Source organism: Heliangelus exortis, chromosome 1 (genome assembly GCF_036169615.1).
Source record: "Heliangelus exortis chromosome 1, bHelExo1.hap1, whole genome shotgun sequence".
Lineage (NCBI taxonomy): Eukaryota > Metazoa > Chordata > Aves > Apodiformes > Trochilidae > Heliangelus > Heliangelus exortis.
In genome coordinates this window covers 17,795,810-17,817,518 of record NC_092422.1, presented here as the reverse complement: position 1 = coordinate 17,817,518, position 21,709 = coordinate 17,795,810, and the positions used below count along the sequence as shown (strand labels likewise).

Here is a 21,709-nt window from a genome sequence, read left to right as displayed (position 1 = left end):
CGGCAGGTAGCGCCTGAGGTCGCATCGGAACGGAACCTAACGGGGCAGCCCCCACGCAGAGCTCACACTGCGGCCTCGCCCTGCCCTCTCTCAGCTCTCTGCTCCCGACCCAGCCCGGGAGGCCTCGCAGCCTTCGTCCGCCCACACTCGGCCGCCGGCAGATGCGGCGGCCTCGACCCGGCGCCGGGCCGGGCCCCGCCCCGGGGCTCCACAGGTTCCGCAGGTCCCGCCGCGTGGGCCGGGTCGAGCCGAGCCCGCCTCGAGGGGAGGGAAGAGGAGGGAGGTGCCTGTCGCGCAGGGGCGGGAGCTGCCTCCACCGCCCCTCTGGCTGGCGGCCGGAGCTCACGCTGCGGCGGCACCGCCGCTTCGCCTCCGCGCCGGGGCCGGGATTGGCTGCGCGGCCGCCTCGTCCCAGAATGCAGCGCATGGCGCGTCATTGAAGAGAGACCATGATGGCGGCGGCCGCGGCGGCGGGGGGGGCCCCCGAGGTGATCGCCCAGCTGGAGAACGCGGCCAAAGTGCTGATGGTGAGGCGGGCGGCGGCACGCGCCGCCGGAGCGGAGCTTCGCGCCGGAGACCCCCGCGCCGGACCCCCTCCTGCCCTCCCCCCCAAACCCCTACGGCTCCCGCCGCCCCGGAGCCTCCCGCGCCTCTCAGCCGCGGGGTTCGGCGCCTCCGTCACCCCTTCCCCGGTCCCCCGCTCTCCGTGCGGCCTCCCCTGCCCCCGGAGCTCCGCGGGCTGCCGCCTCCCCTGTGCCACCTCCTCCCTGTCACCCCGCAGCCGGGCTCGGCCCCCACCGCGCACGCCGCGCCGGTCCTCCATGTGCCTTCTGCTCCCCTCCGCCCCGGGCCAGCAGCCGGCACCCTGAGCTCCCCGCCCCGGCGGGGGGTCCCGTCCCGTCCCCGTCCCCCCCCACGCCCCTACCCCCGCACCGCCGTTGTCCGCTGAAGTTACCGGTGAGCGGCTCCGCTTCCCTGCGGCGGGGGCCGGGGCGCCGGGCTCTTCCCAAGGCAATAGCGGGGCAGTCGTGCCCTGTCCCCGGCCCAGCAGCGTAGAGTGGAGCCCGGCGGTGCCGCGAAGGGTGGGCTGGGTGCCTCTCGCTTCCAGAGTGTTCGTTCTGTGTGGGGCCGGGAGCGGGCAGGGGGTGGCGGTGCCGCTGCCGTGCGGCAAGGCTCGGAGGGGTGCTTCGCGCCCTCATCTCTTCATTGCCGCTTACCTGATGTGCTGCCTCTGAATGTGGTGTGTGTTACTGTCCGTGATAGCGTCCACGCAGCAAAGGTTAGAGCTGCGATGGAGCTAAATGGCTGCAGTGGCTGTGGGTGTTAAACCATCCAGGTCACTCATCCTAAAAGTTTTTTGTTCTGTTGAATGAAAATGGTGTTTTGGCCTCCCTTTGTTGGTAGGTCTTGCTTGCAGATCTAAAACTGGATAGCTTAAAGCCCTCCCCACAAATTTCCTCCTACCAAGATGTGTTTCCAACAGAAATAAAGTTTGTAAGTTATTGGTATTAAAAGCATTTCAGGAAATAGTGGGAAAGTTTTCCTGGTATCAATAATTGATCAGTAACCAGAGTCTTTATGGTTATGAGTATAATGTCTAGCCCAGGTGGCCCAGCTATAAGGTGACAGGCAATTACTTTTACTTGCAAGTGTCCTTATCAAAACATGTGTGTGAAATCAAAGTCTGAGAAACACTGACTGTTCACAAACAGGAAAGTAAAGGCAGATAGCTTAGCAACAAGCACTCATCTGTTTAGGGAAAAACTTCCTGAAGTATGCAAACAGTGTAGTGTTTCAAGCTTTGAGTTGCTTGTGATTTATGCATGCCTTTGCAGAACATCACTATGTAGATTATTGGACATTCTCATCTATGTGTATCTCAGTTTTAAAAATAATTCAGTTGCTGTAATTGCCAGAAATATTTGATTGCATAAGGAAAATATGTAATAAGTATTATTATGAGACCAAACGCGCGTGGAATCTTCCAAACAGTGAGGTATTTTTCAGTATCAACCTGATAGGATAGAGAGTGGTATGTCCCAAGTTTTGCATCTGTGCTACAAAACTTAATGTTACTTGTGTTGGCATTGTTTCCCTAGCCTGGCCCTGCTGCCATAGAGAGGGAAATGCAATTTGATGTGGAGTTTAAGTAAATAAAAATGTTAATACTGTGGAAAGATGGAAGCCTTTTATGGTATTGTTTGTGGTTCTGTTGAAGAAGAAGTGCTGAATTTGCTGGTAAAACTTAAGTCTCAGGCGTGTAAGCACATGATTGTTAGGATCCTTGCTGAATTTCTAGATTCCTCTCTCTCTCCAGCCTGTTACAGTATGAAAGCTGACTTGTTGCAGTCATTAGCTTCTTCTTGGTTTTTTTGGTTTTTTTTCCACAGCTGCACTAGGAAGTCTCATAGACAACACTGAACTGACAAGAATTAGTTAGATGCCTCTTCCCGAGGAAGTCACAGAAAACAGACACATGTACTAAAGCTATCCATGAGGCTAAGGGCCTGATATCAGGCTTTTAGGCTGGTTTGGCTATAGAAAAGCTGTGAGGACTGCATAGGATTATTGTTCTGTATTTCTTCTTCTCAAAAATCATCTGTCCTTCAGACTTAGGAAGGAGAGGAGGATGCAGCTCGCCTGGTGTGCCGCCTTACAAAGGTGGATGTGAGACCCCAGAGGCTGAAAGGGTTATGCCTACTCCTTTTCTGCTTTCTCGTGAGCAACTGTGGAAAACCAAGGGCTGAATCCTGTTTGAGGGCTGCACCTGGGCAGTGATGCTCTTACTTTAGCCAGAGGAGTACACTGTTTGGTAAAATCTGGTAAAACATCTGCTTGGGGATGAGAGCAAGAAGTAACTGTGGCAGCTGGGAGGTGTGAACTGCTCAAGCAAAGTGGTGGGCTCACTTAGGTTTTTCTATAAAAATCTGAGTACTTGGGGGAGGGTCGTGAGCATGGTGCTGGTAAGGGAGATGATGAGGGAGGCTTGGCATGCTGCAGAGGAGCCATACCTGAGGCATGAGCTGTGAATGCTCTGACAGGAGATGCACTGAGTTTTAACTGGGTGGGAAGTGGTAGAGGGATTCAGTGATGTTTTCTTGTGGCAGCTGAGACAGTAGCAACCCATGCAAAATTCAGTTGTCTAGGGAGGCATCAAAGGTGATGCCATTGTATCAGAGAATGGAGCAGGGAGCAGTGGTGGCTTTTGTGGTACTTGGCTTGATTTCAAACTGACATGGATGGACTGAAAGAATAATGAGCTAGAGGAATTTGACATGCTAGTGGAAAACACCTGAAAGTGTTTAAGTTGCCTTTAGAGTACGTACAGATTACTTACCATGAGAGCTATGAATTTTTGGTAACTGCATAGCTGTTTTTTGTTTGGTTGGTTGGTTGTTTTTTTAATTGCTCTGCATTAGTTGAATTTTCCTTTGGAAAATGACTTCTTATATATCTGATTCTTATATACCAGTTAAGAGACACATTAGTTCTGATCTCATAAACTGGTGTACTTTATGAACTTTGCAAACTATGATGTGCAGTGTATGAAAACTAGAAAGATTCAATCTGTGCTCTCACCAAGCTACTCTACTGGTATATAGAAATGTTTTTCCTTTGCTACCAATAAAACCTTTCAGCAGGGTCTAGGAAGCCCACATTTAAAAGGCTTTGTTTGGAAAATAATTGGAATTTGATAAAAGTTGAAGAGTTGTTATAAAAAATGAAGCTTGAGTTTTCATTAGATGGCAAATATGACTTTGAATGCTGGTTTTCTTTGGTGCATGTGAGAATATTTCCTATTTTTAAAAGTATGCACTTTTTGGGTACTTAATTCCTTTGAAACAAATCTAATAGATTTTACTTCAAGTTAAGTCCCCATAGTGCCTTGTAACTTAACATATAAAATGCCATATGGCATAGTCTGATATACACCTTTGAGCTGTGAGACTGGCTTGATGGAGACCATATACGAGCATCTGTATGAACCAAATGAATTTACTTCTCCTCCATTTCCAGCTGGCACGACATCCCCAAATCAAATGTATATGGTTCCTCTCTGTTATGTTCTGTTTATCTCAGGTGGTAATAAATACTGAATAAAATTAGTATCAGTTAAAGTACTGTTTTAATAACTGTCTTCATGGATGAGGGTTTTATTATTAAGGACAGAAATATAAATGTCATCCCATAGATGAGAGAAGAAATGAAGCAGAAATGCACGCATAACTGTTAAATTATTGCTGTGAGTTTATTAAAGCAGGTTGAAGGTTTTTAGCATGTGGTGTTCTGTGACATCTAAATCTAAATTCACAGGTTGTTCCTCCCAGCCATTTCCAAAAAGGGATGTTCTGTTCCTACCTGCACCTCCACTCTCTCCCTTGTGACTCTGTACTGGTCATATTAATACTGCTGAGATGACATAGGAATTAAAACAAGGGAATGGATTTCTGTCACGTTAGCAAGATGAATTGGCTATCTGTGCAGCCATTGACGTTGCAGAGCTAGCACAGCAGGACTGAAATTAGATTGCTGGACATGTGCAGGGCTGGTCTGCTCCTGTTAGCAGTGGTGAGCTGTCAGGTTTTCTCAAGTGTATCATATACCTGCACTGTACAATTTACTTGCTAACTCGGACTGTCTTGATGTTAGAAATGCCAGATTTTTTTCAGAGGTGCACAGTGAAAAGAGAAGAGATTACAAGTTTCAAAAAGGGAAATGGAGCTAGAAAGAATGCAGAAAAAAAATCACAGTAATATGGTTGGGGAGGGCAATGGAGCATGTTACCTGGAGAGGCTGTGAGATCTCCCATCTTTGGAGATGAAGGGCCTGAACAACCTCATGTAGCTTTGAAACAATTTCTCTTTGGGCAGGGGTTGAGTGAAGTGAGGTCCAGAGGTCCCTGCCATCCTAAGCTATTCTGTGCTAGGCAGTAGGGCTCTGGGTAGCTTAAACAGGTTCAAGAACATGTCCTGCAGTAGAATTGCCTTCTTTAAAGTTTGTAAATGTTCTTGTTTCACTGTTTTCTGTTTTGGGGGTGATGGGGGATTCATACATTACTGTCTTTGTGGGGTGCTGCTTAGTTTGTGGCTTATCCTGCCCTTCTGAGGGTGGTTTCAGGGTAAAGTTGGGTAGTCTGGCACTAGTCATACAAACTTCCCTTTAAGATGTTAAAATAAGCTTATAGAAAAATATCATAATGCAGCACATTAATATCCTTAAAATTCAAGAATAAGCTGTTTATATCATCTGCCCTGACAATATGTATGGCTGGCTTTTTTTATGACCTGTGTTTTTGAGTTCAGGACCATGACAATCCTCCTGCCATGAAGTTTGATTTCTCACTGTAGCCTGTCTTTACTGCAGGGCAGCTTTTCAGATTGCAAAGCATGACTCATAGTAAGGGTGAAAGGAAGAGATGGGTTATCTCTTTTTCCAAGAGGTTACCTTATGAAAGAAACCAGACAAATTAATCATTCCAGTGCTGAGAAGATTTGTGGAAGTCCTCCAAGTCATACTCCAGCAAAACAAGCTGGATGCGTGCTATGTTATGGTTTGGACCAGACATCTGCCCAGCTGAGTTCTGTTTCTGGTAATGACCTCTAGCTGCTGCTTTAGGGAAAGGGTCTGAAACATACGAATCATCCATCCTTTCCCTACTGTGCATGTTACCTCTTTGTCTGGAGCAGTATGAAGTTACTTGGAGTCCATCATGTTTATGTATAGTTTTTTTGTCCTTTTGCTTCAGAATTGGTATGGTTGGTACATTTTACAGGCACACAGTTCAGATTACAGCTTGGGAGATAAGTACATGCTGTGTGTGGCATGCTAATCAAATTTACTTGGGAGGTGAGGACAAATGTTCTTGGAACATATCAGAAGTTCACGGTACTATGGGTTAGGAGTTAAGAAGAGGAATCTCAGGATTGATACAGATTGTGGTATATTTGAAAAGCAGACATAACATCTGATGAAATTAAGATCTAGTGAAATGGGATTCTTTAAGTTTAGGGTGTATTTCCCCTGATAGTTTCACAGAGGGAGTATTCACCTTTGAATGAAGATGATGTTTCACACATCTTTGACATGTCACTTTGCATTAGCATATTTCTGCATTTTCTTCTGAGTTGTCAATGAAAATACTGTGTGTCTGCTCATAGATTTGTTCACTGGGAAGCTTCATTAGTCTGTAACTCCATCTGGATAATTCTTCATCAGGCACTACCTACTGCTGTCTTCCCTTTAACCTGCTTCCTAAGAGTCTTATCGTTGTTATGCTAATCTGTGCTCATTAGTTAATTAATAGCTTTTCATATGGAAGAGTGGAAGAAATCCTCTTGATTATTAAGTTGAGCTGATGCTGTCATAAGCAGCTAAGTAATATATCCCTTTTCATAAATTTCTGGTACTGTTTGGGTAATAAAAGGTCTGTATTAGGCATAGATATGATCTCCACTTCTGTATCCGGGCTTGATGTAGGGATGGAATTCTGGGTTTTGACAATCATGTAATCTTCTGTTTTACCAGGGGAAAATGTATTCCTGGTATTTCCTTTCTGGCTTTCCAGCTTTCCTAAGCTTCCCCGTAACAAAAGAAAGCGGAACTGATGTCTGTGTTGGGGCACAGACCTGGTAAAGGGAATGTGGTAACATTTGGAGCCATTTCAGTGCATAGTGTTGTTTATAAGTCGTGTAAAACTGTGCATATACTGGGACATGGGGCATGGAAGCCAGGCTGTGAGATCTGAGCTGTAGGAGGCATTGATTCAGGTCTTCAATTCATTTTCATCCCTGTAAAGTCTAAGACATCCTGTTGAATAGAGTAGCTGTTCAAATAGAGAGTTCAAGAAATGGGGGAAGATATAATGTCAGGAAGATATATTTTAAATAGTTCCTATTCTTTCCCTTTCTTACTCCCCAAAATGGAAAACCACAAACTTTGCCACTACAGAGACTTATCTGATGAGTGTCAGCTGTACAATGCTGCCTTTGGCTTTATTGAAGTGTAAGAGTGGGAGGACACCCCCGAGTGCCTGCATGGTGAACTGGATTGGCAAGTGGATGCAAGAGGAAAAGTTCATTAAATTCTGGTAATTCTAACTATGATGCATTATGGACAATTTTTCTATCTCAACTGAGATGAAAAAGCTTGCCTATGCTCCTAAAAAAATTTTGGTCAAATTATGCTGTTTAACCACTTGGGAACTAGCAGGTACAATTTTCTTCAGATCAAGACTGATTTTTTTGTTTGTTTGTTTTAAACAGAAATACAGTTAGTAGGAGAAGCATAGGAGCAACAGAATGAAGTTTTATTGCTTTTGTTATTCTAGAAGTTGTTTAGTGGAGCCCAGCAAATTTAAATTTTAGAGAATGGAAGTAAATATGAAGAAAGGCTAAGGATGTATCATGATTGTGCTGAACTGATTTTCAGTATTTGTCCTTATGCAGTCCAGCTATGTTACGTGCAGCCTAGCAGAATGGGAGATGTACAACCGTAGTAGTGTTGAAAAAAAGCCTCGTGCCAGGATCTCTTACGTTTTTTGTGCTTATTAGTTTGTCTCTCTAAAATGAATAAAGTGCAGAAAGGTGTTTTGCCATGTGTGGTCTTGGCATCACATGGACCTTTCAGTCAGGTCTTCATTCACCTTGCCATGACTGTACCCTGGCACTGTTGGTGCTGTTGGACCCTGTGGGCCTGATGTGGGTATCACCATACAGCTCAGTGTTTTATGATACATCCCCCATCTTAAAGCTATGTTTTACATGATTGTCACTCGTAGATTTTAGGAGGACTTCTCCACAGCATCTGTATGTATATATGTATTAACTGGAGAGCCCCAAATGGGAGACTGGATCAGTGTCTCTGTTGCAACAGAACTGCAGCCCTCAGGTGGGAAAAATGTGTTCCTCCTTGTAGCTACAGATGCTGGTTTGGTATTGGGTGCCTTGAAGTTGAGTTTGTGTGGTTTTAAAGCAGTGACTGGAATGCATTGCTTTAAAACTTCTGTGGTCTCATGTGCAGAGTTTTGGGTGTTTCATGCACTCACCAGTTTGGGGGATTGTTGTGGGTTTTTTTGTGTGTGTTACTAAGGTCTTAACAACTCACATTTAGCTTTACTATCTCTTCAGTCTCTGACTTCTATACGTTTTGCTAATTTATGTTGGTGCTATTTGACTTTTCTTTTGACCATGCTTTTTTGATAGATTCCCAGATGGCTGAAGTCCTGCATCTTTACTAAGAAAATGTGCAAATAGGTTTATCAAACACCTACACTCTTCTCTGGTGTAGAAATCGTGAAAAACGTTTTCTTCATCTTCCAACAACAACAACAGAAGCACAACGTGGAAGGCTTAGCTGCAAAGCATTTTGTGAGGTGGTGTTAAGTAGGATTAAGAACAGATGCTGGGTGGCTTCAAGATGGTGATCTATTCAGTGAGGAATATATAAATATTAAATTCTAATATTGAAAGAAATGGCAATGTTATTTCTGAAGCTAATCTGTTCATGTTACAATAACATTCCCTCTAACAGTGCTAAAAATATAATATATAATTATGACCACATCACTTTTCACTAAGTGTGTGGAACTCTGTGACTACTCAGAGCTTGAGTTTTAGCTATGTAGGTCCTTAAGAGTGAACTTGGGCCCTTAATTTTAAGGGAGTCTTAAAAAATACTAAATCTAAACAAAACCCCAAAATATGTGTATATGGAATGAAAAAGAATTATTTTCATTAAAAATGCTTTTTGGAAGATGATCTCTCAAAATAGGTGTATTTCTGCTTCTTTGTGTACTGGAGGATGAATACAGAGATGTAACTTCAGTAATGTGGTTCCGGCTGTATCTGCAAAAATGGAACAGACTCGTGAAGGAAAGTAAAAATGAGTGACATCCTACCTTGTCAAGTATGTACAATTCTATTCTTGCCGTTTCCCAGCAATAGACAAAATGTTAACAAAAGGAGCTTTTTCTGTGTGTTTAATGAATGTCCAGCGTTTTCTCTGGTTTTGAGTGAAAGAAGTTACTCACTCTTCAAAATTATTTTTAGTTTTGCAATTCCTCTTTGTATTCTTATCCTGCAGGTTGTCTTAGGTGATGAGCTTCCTCCTCTGGCCTCTATTCTGTTGCTCGTTTTTTGTTAAATCTTGATTTCATGTTTCCTGTAGTTACATTTCTGTTTTCAGACATGATTGGGTATTGCATTTCATGTGTATTTTACTTATATCTGTCTGTAAGTTACCATTACTATCTTAACAGCTAAAAGTCTTTAACAAAGGTAGGTGTTTTAGGCTGTGCCATTTTTAAAGTACTCAAAGCCAAGGGAGTTTTCCATGTCACATTTAGGTGAACTTAGAAAACTTTAAAAAATCCTTAGCTTGCTTTTAATTAACTCTTTCCAAATAATTATTCTGGGACAAGATGGTTTTGAAATTTCCGCAAGATTGATGGAGGAGGAAGTGCTAATAGCTGAATTTTAGCAGGGAATCTGGCTGCCCTATGTGCCTGCCTTTCTTCATTAGTTTGGTAAAAGGAAGCAATTTTGTGATAAGAGATGAAGCCTAAAACTCTGAGACTAAAATGCATCATCTCAGTTAAAATCTTCACAGTGATGACTTTCAAATTCTTTGTTGGGGTGTGTGTGGGGCATATGGTGGATTAGCTGTGTGGTGTCCTGTTGCTCTTGGGATGTCCTGCTCCATCTACCTATGTTACTGTAGAAGGCTACTTGTTAGTAAAAAACAATGCACTCCCTGCAACAATGCCATAGCTGTTGTTTCAGCAAGTTTAATTTGAATTTAGACAATAGGACAAAATAGATACTACAAGATATTTCTTCACGTAGGGCTAATGTTAAAGTTGCTCTTGCAGAAAGGAGAGAAGTTGCTGACAATATTTGATATACAGTGAACCTGATAAATGGGTTATGTATCACCTACATCTGCACTTGTGAGCTTTGGAAAATGAGTATGGGTATTACTGGTAGTATTATGATCTCCTGTTTAGTAGAAGAGGGATCACAGTGGCCCTTCTTGACTTAAACTTTGTCTTGAAATGTACTGTCACAGTCCTGTTTTTTTTTTTTTTTACTTGTCTGTTTGTTTAAAGCTGTGCCTGTTCTGTCTCATAGATACAGAAATGGACAATATCAAGATGAGCTTCTCGAATCTTGTGGTTGAATTGTAGCTGTGATTTCAGGGGCTATGGATCCTCTCTCTTGCAGCAGATCCAAGACCTGTCGTGTTGGTAGCCCACCCTGCAGTGGGGGCTTTGGTGGGTGCTAATCACAGAATCATAGAATGGTTTGGGTTGGAAGGGACCTGAAAGATTATCTAGTTCCAACCTCACTGCCATGGGCAGGGACACCTCCCACTAGATCAAGTTACTCAAAGCCCCATCCAGCCTGGCCTTGAACACTTCCAGGGATGAGGCATCCACAGCTTTTCTGGGTAGCCTGTGCCAGTGTCTCACCACCCTTACAGTAAGCAATTTCTTCCTAATATCTAATCTAAATCTACACTCCAGCTGAGATGCTGAGACTCCCCTTGTTCCCATCCTCCAGGATAAAAGACACAGAGTCTGAACTTAGGACTTAGCTTCCATGCCTGCTTGCAAGTAAGAGAGAAGCACTTGTAGGAGCCCAGGGAAAAGTTTAGTTGATTGCCATCAGTGCTTCATCTTGCTGCAGGATGAGGAGGCCAGGTTCACTCCAGCTCCAGGAGAATGGTCAGAAGAAGGAAGCAGGAGAGCAGGACTAGAGACTAGTGCAAGTGCAGTTGTAGTAAGGGCACTTTTGTGACTTTTTGTATCCTTCATGAATGTATGTTTTTAGGATCCCTGTGCTACTACAGTAGTGATGTTTCATTCCTGCTGAAGTCCAAAGCAAGGTAATTTTACTTGTTAAGTTTAAAGGGTTTAAAAATCTACTAATTGAGGAGGTTTTTCATAACTATTCTTTAAACAGAGCTCCGCCTTTGAAATGTTAGAAAAATGAATGTGGAGATTAGGAAATAATGTTTTATGTGAGGGTCTGAACTGTAGCCTTGTGTCAGCATTGATCCTCTGGCTGTTCACAGCCAGACTGCCCTAAGCTAAATATCTGTAATAGGACATTCCTCAGATTTCTGTTGTCAGTGTACTTAAACCGTTGTGCCAACTGCAGTTACGGAAGAAACAGTAACAAATAGGCATAAAGCAGGCAATAAATTTTCTAGAGTTTTGTCTTCACTATTGTGTTACACAGTATCCTGATTTTCATTGCCTAAGCTTATAGAAGTGAAATATAATTGAAGTTTACACTGAATTTTCTTGAAATCAATTTGAAACAGTCTCCTGACCCAGAGATTATAAAGCATTGAGATATAAAAAGAAAACAAGATCTTGATCACAGTGTATGCATGGTCTGTGAAAGTCATGTGTGCTGCTATTGTGTTTACTTTATATGTAGCTGTGTTAATTTGGGCTAGCCCTGAGAAGTTTAAAGTTATAACTCTTCAGATATACAGAATTTCTTGTGCAGAATCAGTCATGTTTCAGAATTCTGTTGGAGCAATCATCCATGGGGTGGATGGAGTCTGGGCCTGATCCACGTTCACAAAGTGCTTCCAGAAGTTTGGCATGATAAAAAGTGCTGTTTGGATGAATTTGTGGATTTTCTTGCTGAGCAACGTGCACAGTGGTCAGAAAAGAGAGTCTAAATGCATTCTATGAGGAGACTGCCAGTAGTCAGAGGTGACAGTAGATGAGCAGCTCACATGGATACACAGGGGCTACCGACACGTTTGTCGGTGTCTACCCCAGCTACCTGAGGGCTCTGCCTTCATCATCCTTGATTCTTTCCTTTTCCTTTTGCTCCTCTATGGTCCTGCTTCCTTGATTCCACTCCACCTTCCCTCCCTTTTGCCTTTAAAGTCCTACTCACCCTTATTCAAGCTGCAGTTCTTGGGTTCCTGCTTTGATACTGAGAAGCAGACACAAAGAGGGAAGCAGCATCCTCCTGTGGTGAGGGCAGATTCTCTGCTGACTGGCTACCACAAATTGTGTATCTGAAGTTTACTGTGCATGTAAAAATGAATGGTAATTTCATGGAGAACCTCTAATAGTCTGTATTTGAGGGTCAAATTGTTCAGGAAGTAAAATCTCACTAGTTTTTGTAGCTTATCTTGGAGAGGAAGTTTTATCTTAAAACACAGTTTGATATTGATGGTAATGATTTACTTGTCTTTCTAGTCAATGAATATGTAGGTATAATGTCTTAAATGAGAATTTCAAAACTGAGAATAGCCTTCCCACAAGCCACAATTTATCTCCTGTTTTATTTGCAGAAGACTTAATAAAATACGTCAGCTCCAAAACACAAAGCAAAATCTGATGTGAAGAAAAATTCTTTTTTTCCCTGTTAAGTCTGCATGAAAGCAAGACATGAGTGAGCAGATGTGTAGGTGGTAATTCCTCCAGTAGTCATACATTTATTCCAAATATATACTGAAAAATATTGGGTACTCTGAGGTCTAAATAATTCAAATCACAGTTACTTTGGGGAATTTTTTTTTTCTTAAATCAGAATTTTTGTTCAGAAAATCTTAAATCTCTACCATGTCGTCTCTCTTGCAGGTGTGGTTGGAAGCTATCTGTTTTCTTTCTTAAAAAATGATCTTGAGCTTTTAAACTGAAGATGAGGTCCTGCAGTAATTTAAATGATTATTCCAAAAAGCGGGTGCAAAAGACCAGAATTGAAGTTGTTTATTGTATTGGCTTGGTTTCCTGTAATAACAACTTAGTTTCTACTCAAGGCTCTGGTAGTCATGGAACAACAGGTCCTGACTTGCACAGCAAAAGCTGCTGTTGATACCAGTTGTCTAAATGTCCTTCTGGCCTGGTGCCCGAGGCAGGAACCTCTGATCCACTGTGAAGCTGTTCCTCTACAGCATATTTAGGAATGCTGTAGAGCTGAGCATCCTCATGTAGCCTCAAGTATTGGCTGGTGACATCTGCTTCATGAGTGGCTCAGGCATCCCTGTGTTGTTAGGTATCAGCAACTTCTAGACACGTAGGGTGAATAGCTGAGAAAACAAGTGTCCTAATATCCATCTCTTTCTTAGCTATTTTAATAAGACAAGTGACAGTTATTGAATGTGCCATGATATACTGTAGGAAAAAGCTCATTTAAAACTCTTGAAAAGTGCTACTGGTAAAAGAGATGAAAACTGGTTATGGCTTGACACTACACAAGTCAGGGTAATGCAGTCTTGGGGCATGTTGCTTGTCATAATTTTGGTAGAGTTAAACTTGGAATCTCCTTATTCTGAGAATCTGATTCTTTTCTAAAACTCACCTATCTAGCAACACTGTGCTGGGGAGTATTTTTCTTAAGGTGTTTTGTTATTTATGATAAAGAAATCTGGTTTTTGGGGATTTTGAGTGTCTTTGTAGAAGAGCACAATAAGTTAACATTTCATGACTTTAGTATTAGCTATGTTGCACCCCTAATGATTGATGTATGGTCAGAGTAATAAATTCAGGTGTTTAAATGCAGTATTTAAAATTAAATGCACTAGTTAAAAACATTGCTTGCTCTTGTGTAAAATTATGGTGGGTTTTTTCCTTTTTTTTTCCTCTTTCACCTTCTTTTTGCCCATACTCCTCAGTTCCATTATCACTGTCACATGGTGTTCCCCTGCACATGCTTTTCAGTTTCACTTGATCTTTCTCCTTTGCATATGCCTCACTGTTACTTGGTGCTGGGATGTACTGGTGTGTCATCTGGCCTTCCATAACTCCTCACTCCTCTGATGGTGACTGTCAGCAGGGTCCAGTCCCAGCACCAAGTGGTGCCATTGCTGTCTGTGGTGGCTTTTGCTTATCCTTGTGTATTGATATTCAGTTCCCTACCCTTCTCTCTTAGGCTTCCAGGCTGCCTAGACACCATTCTGAAGAACAGCTAATGTGTTTGTTTTTTCCTATGCCCCTAATGGCCCAGGGCTCAGAGGTTGGAAACAGTTTTGTTTTACCTCTTGACTGCAGGGAAGGCAAGATTCCCCTGCTTATTTGGGGAAGCTCAATTTGGGAACTTTGTGGGGAATTTTATGAAGTCACACTTCAGTAGAAGTCTCAGATTTTTATTTCTACCCTTGTCAAGTTTGTAATGTGCTTTACTTGGAGACATAAACATTGCCTTTGGCAAGAAAGTTCCTTCTTGGCTTTGGTTATCGCAGGTACAAGCAATTAGATATTTTTTCTTTTTTCCAGCCCATGAAAATTCTCTTAGCTAGGCATGTTATCTTTTCCATAATCCTACGAGTGTTTAGGCTGTATTGTTTGTAGGGGACCTTTTTTGTAGGTGAGGATACTGTGGGTGTCAGCTTAAAACATGCTGGTGCACTCTCTGTGTTCTCCTTAAGCTCCAAGTCTGGAGGAGTGGGTGACTGTTCTTTGTGACATGTTATTTGCAGATTGCCCCAGTGCAATTGTGCACTGGATGATGGTGAATTTGGCTGATTTAGAGCTGTCTTACTATAGCAAAAGACTGAAAAAACAGAAATTGTCTCTGGCAAACTTTTCTGTCTGCAAGGAATGAATGCTGTTCATCCCATCCTTACTTATGTTTACACAAAATCATGGGCAGGACTTTTCTTAGCAAAAGTATGATGCAGAGATAACAGTGCAAACAACTTGCAGCCCTTTTACTACCTTTTTCGTATCTCTATTACTTCATTGCTTGACAGCCTCCATAATGACATGTTCTGGTTCTATCTGTTTTTTTAAAGGCATGTTACTGAGGTAAGAAATGCTTGTACTAAGCATGTGATTTTGAATGCATACATGTAGCTTGAGATTCTCTATCTGCATCTAACTACTACTTCTATTTAAAAAAAAAAAACAAACCCAGGCCCCTTATTTTTACACCTTAGTTTTTCATGTGTACCTTTACAAGATCTTCTGAGTCATGTGTGTATTTTCCAAAAGACAGCTGGTCTAACCCTTTCTCATATCTATTTCTGTTCCAAGTGTCATTCTGAATTAATATTTTTAATTATTTTTAGTATCTGCTTGTGTTAATCAGTTTCTGCCTGGGTTACATACCAAATTATCAGCCTTTTTAATTGTTTCCAGTTGTGCTGCACTTTATCTTATAGTATCAGTGAATACTATGTTATAATTGAAACTGATGGTTTGCCATCAAGGGAGGAGCAGAAAAAAATGGGGTCAGAGCTAGAAACGAGAAATCTGTGCTAAATAAGGAAGAAACAAAGATGGCTTATCTTGAAGAGGAAAAAAGTAAGGGGCAATACATAAACTAATGGAGTGAAACGGTGCTGCTGTATCAGGTGCTCTTCTTTGTCTTCCCATAGTAAAAAAGGATGGGTGAAGGCAGTAAGAATGGGAAAGCTGGTTCAAACCTAGCAGTACTCTCCTGGCTGTCAGGAGTCTCCTGCTGTTTGGAGAGTTTAATAATACTCATTCTGACAAGACCAAGTGCCAGATCCTTGGTTGCACAGGACAGTTGTACAGTCTGGTGGCAATAGTCCCAAGCCACTCTTCCCGCCAAGGCTTGGGGAAGAGTGTCTGGAAAGCATCCTGCTGGAGAAAGATCTGGGGGTACTGGGAGACAGCTGGATGAACATGAGCCAGCAGTGTGCCTGGGTGGCTGAGCAGGCTGATGGCATCCTGACCTGTATCAAAACCAGTGTGTCCACCAGGACCAGGGAGGTGATCATACCCCTGTACTTGGCCCTGGTAAGGCCACAGCCTGAGTATTGTGTTCTGGGTGCCACAGTAAAAGAAAAATATTGAGGTTCTGGAATGTGTCCAGAGAAGAGCTGTGAGGCTGGTGAGGGGTTTGGAGGGCATGTACAGGAGTGACTGGGGGAACTGGGGTTATGTAGTGTGAAGAATAGAAGGCTCAGGGAGATCTTATTGTTCTCTACAGCTACCTGAAGGGAGGTTGTACAGAGGCTGCTGTTGGTCTCTTCTCCCAAGTAACTAGCGATAGGATGAGATGAAATGGGTTCTAGTTGTGCCAGGGGAGGTTTAGGTTATATACTATGAAAAATTTCTTTACTGAGAGAGTGGTGAGGCTTTGGGATGGGCTGCCCAGGGAGGTGGTGGAGCCTTCATCCAGGGGGGTATTCAAAAACCATTTAGATATGGCACTCCAGGATATGGTTTAGTGATTGTGGTAGTTGGATTATGGTTGGACTCAATGATCTTGGAGGTCTTTTCCAACCTTAATGATTCTATGATTCTATATTTTGTTGCATTTGTGACTTTTAAGATCAGTGGATTACTTTTACTAAGACTGCCAGAGATGGACAGTTGTTATGGAAGATGTTGGGCCACCCCCTAATTTGTTAGGAGGGAGAGGGGTGCTGGAGCTTCATCTGCGATACTGTTTCTTGTATCATCCTTGTAGTGGTAAGAAAGGGGGAGAGTAGGATTTAGAAGAAAACTTTATTTTTGATGGAAAACTGAATCCTGTTTTGTTTCTCTTGGGTTACACAGTGGGAAGAAAAAGTAATTGCATGGAAGTTTTATTTAGAATTTTGTAAAGTATCTGGTCTAAAAGTAAAATAAGGCTAAACCTGGTTTATTTCTACACAACAGTTCTGTCTTTCCAAAATAATTGCTTGTTGCTGTAACACCCTTGTAAGCTGGGATAGGTTATCTGCAGAGAGCAGTCTGGTTTTACTGGGTTGTTTAATGTACAGAAACTGAAAAAGCAAATGCAGAGTGATATGTGAGCCTGTGAAAAGAAACTACTTATCTGATCAAGGATATAAAAGCCTGATCTGCCTCTCTTCCTACCCAATATTGAAGATCACTTCCCAACTTCTGGAAAGCTTGCCTGTATCTGATATGCAGACTGAGGGCCTTGCTCTTGACAGAGTTAATCTTTGTGTACAGAAGGAGGTGTAGTGATTCCCAGTGCATTCAGTCGTTGTAAAGAAAGTGGGAGCATGCTTACTCTGCACCAGAAAAATGTGTTTGTACCTATAATTTGATGTGTTCTACTTTTGACTTCTGTTGAATTTTGACACTATTTTATCCTGATGTTTAGGTTTTTTGCTCTTACCAGAAATATTTTTTTCCACTCTCATTTACTGTTGATGGCTTGAGGAGAATCATCACATCTGTTTGGCTTTAAGAAGAGTGAGGATTGAAGCAGAGGTTGGATTTTCCATGCATTTTCCATGAGCAGAAAAAACACAGTGAAGGTTTTTCACAACCACATGGAGAGAAAGCATGTGATTTCTGTAAACATGCAAGATTGAAATATCTAACAAAAGCTCATTTGCTTTGTTGCAATTTTGTCATCAAATACCTTTCCACACTAGTGATAGCAGGACATAATGAAGTAGAAAAAATTGGGAATTTTTTTGCTTTTTGTTTTTTTGTTTCTTTGTTTTTAACTGGTTAACAAAAAGGGGAAGGCATGATATTACTTTCTTACTAGTTGTCCAGACTTTCAGGTAAGTTTAGTGGTCCTGAAAATATTAGTGCTAGCCTGCCTGTGTTTCTAGTCTTTTTTCAGTGTCTTTTCCTTGTATGAATATTCATTATTTGAGTTGGTAGTCCTGCTGGATCTTAACATTAGACACTGCTGTTGCTCCCTCTGTTCTGTATCCACACATCCTTGGTAGCTGAAACGGTGTAACCTTATTTAAAATGCTGTGTTTTATAGGAACTCTGTTCTTATTATCTTGCTATATTAAAACCACAAAGATGGTCCTTGTCCTGGAGAAGTCTTTGCAGGAAGCTCATAGGACAGAAGAGAGAAGATGGGTGTTCATGGTAACATCAGACAGTACAGAAAGGAAAGAGAATAGCTGGCAACAGTTTTAACATGCCAAAAGAGCAATACCACACTGATTTTTAAGTCCCTGTAAGCTGGATGGCAGAGAAGTGTATGAAGGAGACAGTTAGAAAACAGTGAATATGTAGGTATTTTGGGGGGGGTTTCCAAGCATAATGGGTACTTGGAGTTCATTTCATTTCTAACCCTGTTTTGCCCAGGGTTTATTGGGCAACAGCTTCCAGGGCTCTCAGGCTCACGTAAGCCAATGTTCTTGTAATATGGCTTTTGAAATGTGTACACATAGTATGTATATCGCGGGCTTTCTTTCAAAGCATTAAATTAGCTGCGTTTTGATTTCAGTGAACAGGAAACTACTGGGCTTTGAGCTCCCTCTGGTGGCTGTGTAGTACAGGTTAAAGCTTACATGTTACACTCTTCTGGACGGTTGAGCCTGATTGCAGAGTGTAGTATTAAGTTATTGTGATTCTAAAAACTTGTACAAAAATATGATGTGCCAAATGCCTTTTTAACGTGTCAAAGGTCTTCTATCACACTTCAGAGAAACAGAGGAGTTAAAATAAGGTAAAATTCTACCTGGGGAAATCATTCCAATGGCTGATTGTTGTTGTGAAAATTTTTCCCCTTGTGTCTAACTGGAAACTCCCCAAGAGTAACTTGTACCTGTCACCCTTTCTTCTTTTTGTTGTGAGAGTAAGAAATTGGCTGTGTAAAGAGGGCTCACAGGTGTTTATGAGAACCCACTTCATCTGATGATCAGCATCCTCTGCTGCATTTAGTCACCTTGTTGAGGAAATTATTAAAGCAGCTTTAATCTGTGGTGTTATTAGCTTATATTTGAATTTCCTATTGCCTGTGATTTGGCAAGGATGAATGAAGTCAGATTTGATATATTTTATTTACTGGAATATATTTTTCTTATGTTAAATATGCTGATATTTATGCTAAGATCTTCATGCTTTTATTCCCAAAGCAGCAGGTATAAAACTAAACCAAAAAGTATGTGGCACATGCATTCTCCTTGGGTTGCCAGGGACAGGACTCAGACTTGAAGTTTGAAAGTTCAGCTGAAGTTCAGTAACTATTCTGTCACCTTACCCTGTCTCTGTAGTTTGTATGCAATTTTTCTGTGACTGCACATTCATTTTTCAGCTCTTCAGCTTACGCTTCAGCTTATGTATCAGTCCCCTGTATGAGTGTGTTGTGCCATGTGCTTGTTTAGATAAATTCCAAATAGCAGAAATTACTGACAAAAGCAGAGGGCCTGTGAGCAGCTGATGTTTTCTGCAGGGCTGTTCTTACCCTGTGGGGCAGGGGGGAGGATCTCAGTGTTGCTCAGAGATATGAGGCTGCAATGATGGGAGCAGATAGCTCTCATCTCTGCTCTGTAGCCAGTATCCCAGCTTGCAAAGGTCCAGGTTACTGCATAGTTTCATGCTTTACCTACATGATAGAAGCCACTGTGAAGCTGTTTTTCAGCAGTGGTGGAGCAGCAGGTGCTACCTGAGCAGTTAGGGTGCCCATGGTGTAGGGGGATGGGTTTATAAGGGCAGAGGTGCAGGCAGCAGGGGAATGGCTTTAGCCATCCCCAAACAAGCTGATCCCTCCCAAATTCAAGCCCACGGTCAATTCTTTAAGAAGTCAATTTTAACATGAAACACTAGAGGGTAGTGTCTTACTGACAATAATTTAGAATGTATCCGTAACTTTTTTTTTCTTTTTTCCTTTATGCCTTGAATTTATTACACAATTTAGTCTTTTGAAACAGATTTAGAACTAAAGAAAAGTTAGGGCTTTGTTCCTGTGATAGTGAGTATTCTTAGCAGTGTTTAGTGGTGTACATTGATATTTTTGATTTGAGTAGAAAAAAGGTTAGGTTGAATTTAGATCTGACTTCTGTCTTTCTTCAGAAGTGTCATTAGGAGCACAGTACTTAGAATTATTCACTCTCTGCTTGGTGTCTCTCACTTACATGCACATGATATAAATTACACAGTGGAATGTGAGAGGAGGCAGTGACTGAGAAAAGACAAGCAGTTTTACATAGAGATTCTTGGTTTTGATGGTTAACAGGGCAAGTATGTGCAAATTCACGACAGTGCTCATGTATCTTTACAACCAAGATCAGTTTTTAATACTTTGATATTTTTTTTCTTTCAGGCACCACCTTCCATGGTCAATAATGAACAACGCCAACATGCTGAGCACATATTCTTATCATTTAGAAAATCAAAATCCCCATTTGCTGTTTGCAAACACATTTTGGGTAAGTAGTAAAGGAGGTTAAGCACTTACCTGGTTTTATACCTGGAACTGTGGCATTCATCTGCAGCTGAGAATATGAACATCAGTTCTGATTTTGATGAGAGTGAAGCCTGTTGCTGCCCTTTGGTTTTGGTTTTGGCAATTTTAAAGCTGCAGGCTGAAACTTCATGTAACCAAGTTCCTAGGCTAATTTAGTGGATTGAATTTTCCCCAGCTACATGATTACTGGAATACTGTCTAATCTGTGGAGCTTTTTGGACTGCCTGTAGTGTGCTGGCTTGGTGCTTCCTATTAAATCAGTCAGCATTACAATTTTATTTGGCTTTGCCAGGTTTTGAACTGATGCTGAACTTTTCCATGGTGAGAGTTTTTTAGGTCGAACATCATAGTTGCTGGTAACAGCTCAACTGCTACATTAGAAAAAAAAGTTTCTGTCCCCCTGGTAGAAGGAATAGAGTATTCATTCAAAGTTGTCTGAGATGATACCTTCAAAGGTAGGAAAGGGTTGGTAGGTATTACCTTTTATCAGAAATTTATTGGGGTTTAATGGAAATCACGTAAATGTGGTTGTCTTAAAAGTCCTTCAGAACAAATCTGTTTTTATAGGTACTATAAAGATTTATTAGTTTGGCAGCTAAACAATCTGAAAATCTTATGTAAAATTCCTGCTCTGCACTGCTCTACTGACCAGATGGGAGTGTTGGAGGCAGGTGAGGGAAAAGTTTCATTGAAAGCTGTCTCCTGAAACCTGCTGAAGGTAACCTGGAAATTTGTGGGGAAAAAATGTATGAGAAAACCCAAAAAGCAACTTTTCTTTCAAAGAATTTGCTAGAATGACCAGAAATATTGGATTATTTTCATACTTCATTAATTCCACAGTATTTTAAAAAGTTATTTCTATATTTACTGAATTAGATAAGTACAGTTTGTGAATATTGTGCTTTCAGTATTGTAGACCTACTACTGTTTTGTTAACTTGCACTGTGATATATATAGCAGGGCATGGTTCCTTTCCTACACCTGCTCCCCAACCAAAATTTTTTCTAAAAATCAGTTACTTCTGGGTTTAGTATATTATAGTAGTACTTCATCTCATCCTGAGACAGTAACTGTACTTCTTGCATTATAGGTCAACAAAATTGATGCTTCGTATTTTCACATTGATTTTTTTGAGTATTTTAATTGACCAGAGAACATATTTATTAACCTTTTCTTCCGGAACATTTTGATTTCTCCTAAGTGATGTCACTGTTTAGAAGTAAATAATGGAAATTTATGGAATAAATACCTAGCAGTACTGTCTGTGCATCACTTCATCTTGTTCTAAAATAATGAGAGTACAAATTAGCATTAGTAATTTACTATCATTGCAGATATTTTTCTTGTCTTATTTTTTTGCTTCTGAAATGTGGCTGGTTGGGAGAAATGTGATCCTGGTTTTAACACCTTTTGGGATTCTGAAAATCCTTAGTCTGCTCCTGTGGTATTGCCACTGAGAAACCAGCATGTTTACACATGTGGCACAGTGGCTTCTCCAACAGACAGTGGAGATGCTGAGAACTGGAACTGAGAGACTTTTCCCAAAACTGTGCTTGTTAAGTAAGTGTTTGTACAGTCTGGACAGAAAGAACAGC

The 21,709-nt window shown here is 41.6% G+C and overlaps 1 protein-coding gene across 1 annotated transcript in view; it reads left to right on the top strand.

The window, feature by feature from the left end:
* The first annotated feature begins 329 nt into the window (after positions 1 to 329).
* Positions 330 to 21,709, top strand: part of XPO4 (exportin 4) — a 75,321-nt gene continuing 53,941 nt past the window's right edge. The window contains exons 1-2 of the mRNA XM_071735398.1: positions 330 to 527; positions 19,971 to 20,076. Coding sequence (XP_071591499.1) covers positions 450 to 527; positions 19,971 to 20,076 — 184 coding nt within the window. The 5' untranslated portion in view covers positions 330 to 449. The remainder of the gene's footprint in view (positions 528 to 19,970; positions 20,077 to 21,709) is intronic.